The following is a 9,927-nucleotide window of genomic DNA, read 5'->3' as shown; positions in this document are numbered from 1 at the left end:
GAACGGACGAATAATCGAAAGCACGATCGTCCACGCGTCTTCGTTTCTTCCGTATCTCGTCTGATTTCCAACGATAGTATGGAAAATATCGAAATGTCGGAAAGTCGAATGGTCTCTCTGTCTGCACGCGTTGATCGAACCGCGAAACGTCCGAGCGTGAAAGAAACGAAACGAAACCGTAGCAAAGGGCGCAGGGAAAGAGAGGGCGTGAGAGAGTGAGAGGGGGGCGGGGGGAGCTGCAAAGAAAATCTCGGTAGTCGATTCGGTAGGCATCCTCGCTTTCGTACCTCGCACTCGCTACAGCCATAGCCATAACCGTTCTCGTTGCAATTTGTTTATCGGTTAATGCATATCGGTTTATCGTTGACTATCAACGTCGCTGTGAAATATTATACGTTACCGTGATTTTTATAGTTATCGCGTTATGTTGTCTCTCGTTAATTGTATATTTCATCGCTGCGTTTCGAGCAATCGAGGATTACAGTGTTTATCAATACACGATCACAAACAGTCGATGTAGATGTATGCCATAACCGACATCCTCTTTTGTCGCTAATCAACGCTGTAAAATTACGCATCTGGCATGATTATATGCAGAGAAATAAATATATGCACGCGTACGGGTACGTGTACGTATATATAACAGACGGAAAAGAGAAAGAAAGAAAGAGATGCATACGCTAGTGCGCGTACGCGTGCCTATACTTAAAGGATACACACACAAAGTATAAATATTATATATTGACTATCTACGATAAGCGAGAAACATTTATCGAGTAATCACATAGGATGTGTTGAAACATTTAAAATGATGCACAGGGTATAGATGAGAAAATCGTTGATATAATAACTGATGTCTATATAATGAATGTTTCTTTTGTTCTATCGGCCTCAAGGACACAAAGCGCGTACGATCGACAATTAATCTATGGTAGATGTTTTTCAGAATCCATTCCGATTCAAAGGGGACGGTTCTAGTATAAGTGTCGTCGGTGTTAATCGTTCGTCGATAATGAAACGAAACGAAGAAAAAAGAAGGAAAATGAAGCAGGGAAATGGAAATGAACGTATGCCGTGCCGAACGGAACGAACCATCGCTACGAATTAATCGAATCTTTCGATTAATCGAATCAATCGATTGTAAATTGATCGCTAAGAATTAAGTATTAAGTATAAATATATTATACAGATTTAAGTGGTTTCGCTGTTGATCGTATCGAAATAATAATAATAATAATAATAATAATAATAATATTAATAATAATATTAATAATAATTATAACTATGATAACAACAACAACAAAATAATAATAACAATAATAATAACAATAATAATAATATTAATATTAATAATAATAATAATAATAATAATAATAATAATAATAAAACAAGAAAAAGAAAAGAGAATTGAAAGAAAAGAGAGGAAAAAATTCGAGCGTAAGCGAGTAAGAGAGCTTGGGCCAAAACCGGCCTCCGACATATTTTTTAATCGCTTGGAACCTCTATTATTCTACCTTTTAAACTTAACGGTGTGAATGTCCAGCCGACCGATCGATCGATCGATCGACCGATCCGTCGATTCGTGGCCGAAACAGTAATCGACCGCTCGCTCGCTCGCTTTTACCTTAACCACTTCTCTGTCACGATTGTCATTATCAGCATCGTATCGATCGCTCGGATTGTCGAGATGTGTTCTATATCGACCAACAATGTACTTGCCGAGTATTTATAGCTGTACGTACAACGCGGGAAAGAGGGGCGACGCATCTTTCATCGTTCTTCGCAATTTTTATTTCGTTCCTTCCTATATCGCCCTTCTCTTTCTTTCACTTGTTAGATCAACGATTCCCAACTTTCGAATTGATTCACGTTCATTCTCCAGACGCTTCATCGGTATTTATACCACGTATTTTTTATTTCTTCTTCTTTTTCTGTATCCTTTACTTTTACCCTTATCCATACCTCTTTTATCCTTCCTTCTTTCCTTTTCTTTTTTCTTTTTTTTCCTTGTTTCACTAACGAATCGGGATTACACGAACAAATCAATGTCCTATGCAGTTTATAATTCTGTGCATAATTTTCGAGGAAAACGAGATAAACAAAAGCCGAGAAAAAGCAAGATAGAAGAAAGAGAATGATTCGATCGTTCGTTCGATCGATGAACGAAAGAGTTGAACTAACTCGATACAAGTATGTTTTTAATTATTCTCGCTCGTTTCAAGTTTTTTGATTCAGAGAGAAATTTGGTTAATGATCGTTGGTTGTTGATGGTTAGAAAACATCGTTACAAATACGAATCGGTTGCATTTTCGTACATAATCATTCGAACGAACAAAGTAGCAATAATACTGAACCATGCATGTTTGGAATTGAGAATTAAGATTGATATATACATATATTCCATCGTTTCGTTCAGAATTAAATGCACATTGTTTTTTCGTTTCTATGAATTTGTTCGTTCGTTTATCCATTCGTTCGAGATACACGAAAACTCTGACTGCTTCTGACCGATTCGTTCATAGGAGCATGCTTAACGATCATATATGATAATATAATAGCGTGGAGTGTTGGCGTCATTAGTTGGCCGTTAAAATCGGTCGGTAAACCAAACTGTACTAAAAGCGTGCAGTGGTTATCCAACGATTTATTTTTTACCAACCGTGCGCGCGATATATTTCGATTGCTGATTCTCCGATCGAGTGTGCGATCGTCTCCCTGTTACCAATGAACGATACGTATTTCCTTGAAACGCGATATAATAATCTAGAATACGTGTCTCTTTCGTCATTCGTATCTTCTCTTTCGAAAAAGAAGAACGTCGCGTGTGTTCGATTATCGATGTTAAATTTCACAAATTACCGAATCAAGATTTCCGTAAATTTACGATAATGATACCCTGTTGATTGTATATGTGCATATGTATTGCCGCCTGTATACGTGCATACATACGCATAAAGCTTAAAGAGTAAATCCAGTACTTGTACAGAAACGAATATATCTGAAAAGATTTTTCAGGTTATTAAAATTTTTTAAAATTACGAAAGGAAGAACGTGGAATTCGGAATTTAGCGAGTTAAAAAATGCAAATTTCAAATAAATTTGTTTATTCTTATATTTAATGTATCATTTATCATTGAGATATGGTGCTTTAATCACGAGAGCATATGATCCGTGATTTTGACTGAAATATATTAATTTGAATGAAATTCGATATATATTTGCGATATATGTCTATTTGTTACCATCGCAAATGCGACTTCAACGCTTGCTAAATTAATGTACAAAATTGATTTTAATTGATATTTCGTGTCGTCTCGATTCCGTTCTGATTGCTTTGACTGACTTTATTTACCAAATATGTAATTTATGATATCCACCCTGTCCAGTAGAAGGAAATCTTTAACAATCTATTGCTGCTTCTGTAGAATCCTATTTAGCGTCTTTTCAACGATCATATTGCAATCAGTTTCATTGTTGCTGTCCAGACATAATTGTAATGATATTATCGAGAGAATGATCAGTGTCGCGCAAAACCGTCATTGGGAAAAAGAGATACCGAAGTCGCCAGTATGCATTGAATTGTGTGGTATGTGAATGAATGAAATCGCATTATGCAATCCTTCTTGTAAATTTTAAATATAACGAATCCTATGAAAACATTTTTCTCTTTTTGGACTCACTTTACCTGAGTCATTGGCAGTTTGTGTCAAAAAATAAATTGATTCGTTAAAAGAAAATTTCTCTGTGTTTATTATTCTCGGAAATTCGAATATGTTATAATAAAAATGCAAATTAAATACAAAAGACATTGAAAATATATAAATTTTTATTCGATTCAGCTCTCGGTTGTTTTTTGAAAACTAAGTTAATGTTCGACTTGTTGAGTGAACTATTTACGAATATACCATTGAAGCAGAAGAATTTGTTCTGCCACCTATCGAGTGACTGTAGAAATATACATCTTTGAAGTTCATCTAGATATTGTTTAATTCGTGTTTCATAGAACACAGTCTGTCGGTTAATTGTGTTTATCAGTGTTATAATTATTATTTTAATTTATAATGCCGTTGGAAAATTTGGAGGAAGAGGGTTTAGAAAAAAATCCCAACTTGGAGCTGGCTCAAACTAAATTTTTATTGAGCCTACCAGAACATAAGGATGATCTGTTTTTAAAGAACAAACTGTTAGATGCCATTAAAGCAGAAAGTGAGATTGCACTTTTTTCTTCTTAAATTAACTAATTCAATTTGCTTATACGATAGAAAATTTCATTTGTAATGAGTTAAATATTTAATACCAAAGATTTAATTAATATTTTTATCCAAACAGAAATTAAGAAACTCCCACAATATTTATCTTAACCTTTTTATTAAAGACTCGTTTCGTCCTCATTTAATAATTCCTTTTCTTTTTAGTAATGAATATTTTCTATTACTACTTTTTGATAAATTTCGTCCAGAGTAAATAATATAGTTGCAAATATTGTAACCGTTGTAATACAATCGTGTTATAAAAACTATGTATTGGAACAAAGAAATAAACAGAGTATTTTAAATATAGGGTATAGAGTATATAATTAATTTTTCCAGACATGGCTCCATTTTATGAAGAAGTTTGTAAAGATTTAAATTGGACGGTTGATGATAATTTTTTGGCCCCTATGAAAGCTAAGAATATGGAACAACTGAAAGAACTGGATGATGCAATTGAAGATGCTGAAAAAAATTTAGGTGAAATGGAAGTTAGAGAAGCCAATCTTAAGAAATCAGAACATTTGTGTAGAATAGGTGATAAAGAAGGTGCCATTTCGGCGTTCAGGAAAACTTATGATAAAACTGTATCGTTAGGTCATAGATTAGACATTGTATTTCATAACATTAGAATTGGATTATTTTACTTAGACCATGATCATGTTACTAAAAATATAGAAAAAGCTAAATGGTATGTATATATTGAAAAGTAATATTGATTTAGTTGTGGAATGTCTTGGACACAGCAGGCTTTAAATACTATTTTATTTCAGTTTGATAGAAGAAGGTGGTGATTGGGATAGACGAAATCGATTAAAAGTATATCAAGGTATATACTGCATAGCAGTACGTGACTTTAAAGAAGCTGCAAACTTCTTCTTGGATACGATAAGCACATTTACTAGTTATGAGCTTATGGATTATAACACATTTGTGAGATACACAGTGTATTTAAGCATGATAAGTTTACCTAGGAATGAACTTAGAGATAAGATTATCAAAGGTTCAGAAATTTTAGAAGTGCTTCATAGTAATCCAGATGTCAAAGATTATTTATTTTCTTTATATAATTGCCAGTATGCTGACTTCTTTAAAAATTTGGGTATTGATAATTATTCAAGAATCAAAATTGATCATGTAGATATATTATTTTGTTATAATACGTGAATGTCGTTTCAGCCCATGTCGAAGGTTTATTACGCAGAGATTATTTAATTTTCCCACATTATCGATATTATGTTAGAGAAATGCGTATCCTCGCATACACACAACTTCTAGAATCTTATAGATCTTTGACGCTTCAATACATGGCTGAAGCATTTGGTGTTACAGTAGAATATATTGATCAGTAAGTTTTACAATGATTTCTCTTTACATTAGTACAGTATACATTTGATTGTTAATTTGTTAATTATCTTTTTGCAGGGAATTGTCGCGCTTTATTGCAGCCGGGAGATTGCATTGCAAAGTTGATCGCGTAGGTGGGGTTGTTGAAACTAATAGACCAGACAGTAAAAATTGGCAATATCAGGCTATGGTCAAACAAGGAGATTTGCTGCTTAATAGGGTGCAAAAGTTATCGCGTGTTATTAATATTTAATTATACAAAGAATAAATCATAATGATTTAATATCAAATTTTAAGATCTACTTATTGTCAGATGTGTTCGTGGAAAGTTTAAAATTCTTTTATATTATCCTTGATCTTAATTTTGTATGAAAGACTTAATATAATTTCTGATTTTTATGATAGAAATATACATATTAAGCGTAGTTCCTGATGAATCCTGATTGCGATTATCCTGTCTTTCCAAATTCTGGGTTGTTTCTGTAAAATGCCTATGGTACGATCGCGCAATAGTTCAAATTTAAAAGGACAACAATGGTTAGATGTCTGCTTGAATATCAACGACATTAGTTGCTTCTTGACGTTAGTCGATAGAACATTTCGTAGTTTTCATTATTATTGCTGGAGTAACTTCAAAATCGTTTGTTAGTTATTTCTCGACGTTTAAAAGTAGGTTGTTTTTCTTTTTAAATAATTTCGAAATTAATATTAACTTCTCACATCAAAATTTGTATAAATACGTACTTTCTATAAGTCATACAAAAAATATGTTATCGTTATATTGTGTTTAAGGTTGTTATATTTTTAAAAGCTGAAATAATACAGTATCTGCTGAAAATGGGGCGAAGGAAAAGTAAACGACAAGCTCCACAAAGAAGAAAAGCTATCGAACCTATGGATATACAATTTACGTGTCCATTTTGTAACCATGAAAAATCGTGCGAAGTTAAAATGTAAGTTTTAGTGGATCATTTAATCAAACATTAGTTGAAAGGACTATCAGTTATTACATTTTGTAATGATTTTAGGGACAAAAGTCGAAATACAGCAAAAATTTCATGTCGAGTTTGTTTAGAAGTTTATCAAACTAGTGTGAACATATTATCAGAACCAATCGATGTGTATAACGATTGGATCGACGCATGTGATGCTATTAATTAATTACACTTATCATATCAGACAATAAACATTAATGTGCCTCCTTTTACATGATTGACTCACCGTATGATTTATATTTAATATTATGGGCTTATTTTAATTGAAATAATAACAATTTCAATGACAATAGCATGATTGATATTACTGTACACGTGTAGCTAATAAGTATAATGGATATAATTTTCTATAATAATTATATATAAATATGTAATGCCTACAATCTTTTTTATAAAAAATACGAAAAAACAAAAGTGTATTTTTAATAAATGAAAATAAAATTATATTATCTGAGAAATAAAACGTATAAATTTTATAAAATATAACGCATTTTTTTATGTGTTAAATGTTATCTAATCATATTGCGTTTTAATTAATTTATATATATTGATTTAATCAAAAAAATAAAGTTGACAAAGAGTAATTTGAAACACCCGCTGTATCTAAGTTTCTCAGAATAAAGAATGACGTTTTACGTTGCTCATCGATATTTAGCACCTAATAGAAGATAAGCAAACGTATTAAGAATTTAACACATAAACTGGTCTCTATACAATTTATTTGCACGGTGTGTAGATTTTTTTGCTAAGGTACATAATAATAAAATTTTTATTTGCTTTTTGAGAGAGAGAGAGGAAAGAACTGAAAATTAAACGAAGATTACGACTCATCTGGTTCATTATTTTTAAACAACGGTATCGTTGATGTCATAAAGCTTACGCGACATCTGTTTTAGTCATCAACATCCGAAAATACCAATAGTGTTAAAGCCGATCAATGTGCAATCATAAAAATTAAATTTTTTAGTTCAGTTTAAAATTGTGTTCAACATCATGATAGATTCAACAAGATTCTTAGACTGTGAATGGGAATTCCCACCCTTTCGTACTTTACACGATTTTCTTTTGGAATCCTCACGTTTTCAACTTCCTAATTATAATGATTTAAGAAAATGGAACAACAGAATAGTAAATAATCTCGTCTATTATCAAACCAATTATCTTTATACATGTATTGCTATTCTACTGGTTATGCTGTAAGTATATTAATACATTTTTGATAAAGAATATTTAAAATGTCTTTTGATAAAGATCATAGGTTTTTAATATTGTACATCTTTAATTATTTAGATCTATAAATCCAGTAAAGATGCTTATTGGCATGGCAACATTGGTTTCAATATGCGGTATGTTTTTCTATTACTTTGAAATAGATGAATTTTGTGTTAGACTCAAAAGAAATTTTCCCCAAATTGGGGTAATATATGCCATTATGTGTGGATCTACTATTTTTTATACTCAAGATTCAGTTATTTATGCATTATTCAGCATTTTGTTGTCATTTTGTGGTAAGTTTTTCTTTGCATAATGTATAGAGTGACCTACAAGAAATGAAGTATTTTTCTTGTATATTACTCTATCGAAAATATAAAATCAGTTATAAAGATGTAACAATGAACAATTGATTTAGATGAATATAATAATTTAATATTAATGTTTTAGTGATCTTTATACATGCATCTTTGAGACTGAGAAATGTAAAGAATAAATTGGCTAATAAGGTAGAGGGTATGGGATTGAAACGTACGCCAATGGGAATTATGTTAAATCATTGTGGTATGAAAGAAGAATTGATTTCATAAATTGATATTGATTCAGTTATTAAAAAAAGTTGTATTTGTACATGTATTTCCATGATTATAGATATATATACATATAAACACACGTTTTTGACAATTAAGATATCCATTATTGTTCTTATTTTTAGATGCCTTAAAAATGTAAAAACTTTATTCAGTATATTCTAACATGCAGATATGATCTAAAATGTAATTGACACAATATGATACAACTTCCTTGTTAAATTCACTAATATTATAAATATAAATTAATATAGATATTTCTGTGTGAATAATTATATAGAATAAAAGTTTATGTGAGAAGTTTGTTAATGTTATTATTTATTGATATTAAATTTGTATTATAATTTTACACAATTGTTAAAACCAAACTAATTGCTAAACTATTTATTTCATTTATCTGGTATTTTAATGTACTTACATGTTATATATTTATATGTACATAATGTTTATTAAATATATTTATTCTTGAATATTGCAATTACATTTGACATATCATATAGATAAAAGTCATTACTTCATCAATAATTATTGAAAAAGACTGACAAGGAGAGTGCCAGTCACTCATCAGTGCTTCGGGTCACCGATTTAGTTGAAACTTTGCAAGTTTGTAGATATCGTTGCAGTTTTCTTAAACATGCAATTTAAGAAAATAAATCATTACAGCGGCAACTATTCAATAGTTTTTGAGATATTTACGATTAATGTTTTATTACTTCCTTAATTATAGATTTATTTTCAGTAATTTACAATTGGAATCGTGATATAACGGCGACAGGCGAAAATTACTATTTTGAAGGACCGAGGTTTGATTCTCGTCCATACTTGATAGTTTATTCAATCTACTTTTTATTTTGTGTTCATTTTTCGTCTATGAAAACATTCTAAATAAAATTTATTTTTTACGCTTTCTTATGCAAGTATATATTTATTACAAAATAATAAGAATATAATAAGATATATAATATATAATATATAATATAATAAGAATATAAACACTTTTCTATAGCAGTCATATTTACTACAGGAAATATAAAACCTATCGCTCATGTAAGTATTAATTATTAAATTAAATATTATATAAGAATGTTACCTATAATTCCATCTTTACTGTGCAGCTATAAATGTTCATGAATTAATTACAAAAGTTGGAAATTTATTAATTTTCTAATACCGAATTGATTTATTAAGGTGTATTATTAGCGCCTAACCAGAAGAGGTATCTAGTTTAAATAAAAATGTTACCGCCTACTATGTGATACTTTATCACATAGCTATTTCAAAGATGCAACAATTTCCCGCTATAAAAATACCTAGCACATCCGGCTGCAGCCAACTTCCAGTTGGCGGCAAGCGGGCATAACAGTAACATTGTGCAATATTCTCCCGCATCAAAATAAAACATTAAATCTCAGAACGTTTCGTGAAGTAGTGATATCGCTGATTGACGTCTTAATTACTTTATAAAGTTCAGGATTACTAACTGTGAACATTTCTACGGTGGTAATATACTACATGTGAAAAAAAGTTGTGTTA

At 30.9% G+C, this 9,927-nt stretch overlaps 3 protein-coding genes across 3 annotated transcripts; all 3 read left to right on the top strand.

Annotated features, from left to right (window-relative positions):
• The first annotated feature begins 4,005 nt into the window (after positions 1-4,005).
• Rpn7 (regulatory particle non-ATPase 7) lies at positions 4,006-5,929 on the top strand. The gene is made up of 5 exons (XM_017899764.1): positions 4,006-4,206; positions 4,590-4,941; positions 5,024-5,352; positions 5,430-5,598; positions 5,676-5,929. Exons 1-5 carry the CDS (start codon positions 4,062-4,064, stop codon positions 5,848-5,850), a joined length of 1,170 nt encoding a protein of 389 aa, XP_017755253.1. The 5' UTR covers positions 4,006-4,061; the 3' UTR covers positions 5,851-5,929.
• A 505-nt stretch (positions 5,930-6,434) lies between these two features.
• Positions 6,435-6,809, top strand: LOC108547336 (transcription elongation factor 1 homolog). The gene is made up of 2 exons (XM_017899811.1): positions 6,435-6,550; positions 6,626-6,809. Exons 1-2 carry the CDS (start codon positions 6,435-6,437, stop codon positions 6,756-6,758), a joined length of 249 nt encoding a protein of 82 aa, XP_017755300.1. The 3' UTR covers positions 6,759-6,809.
• A 447-nt stretch (positions 6,810-7,256) lies between these two features.
• Jwa (PRA1 family protein Jwa) lies at positions 7,257-8,471 on the top strand. Its single transcript, XM_017899799.1, has 3 exons — positions 7,257-7,788; positions 7,883-8,100; positions 8,255-8,471. Exons 1-3 carry the CDS (start codon positions 7,586-7,588, stop codon positions 8,392-8,394), a joined length of 561 nt encoding a protein of 186 aa, XP_017755288.1. The 5' UTR covers positions 7,257-7,585; the 3' UTR covers positions 8,395-8,471.
• Positions 8,472-9,927: the final 1,456 nt, after the last annotated feature.

This window comes from Eufriesea mexicana, unplaced genomic scaffold (genome assembly GCF_001483705.2).
Source record: "Eufriesea mexicana isolate 0111107269 unplaced genomic scaffold, ASM148370v2 scaffold4744748266, whole genome shotgun sequence".
Taxonomy (NCBI): Eukaryota; Metazoa; Arthropoda; class Insecta; order Hymenoptera; family Apidae; genus Eufriesea; species Eufriesea mexicana.
This window is presented reverse-complemented; position numbering and strand designations above follow the sequence as displayed.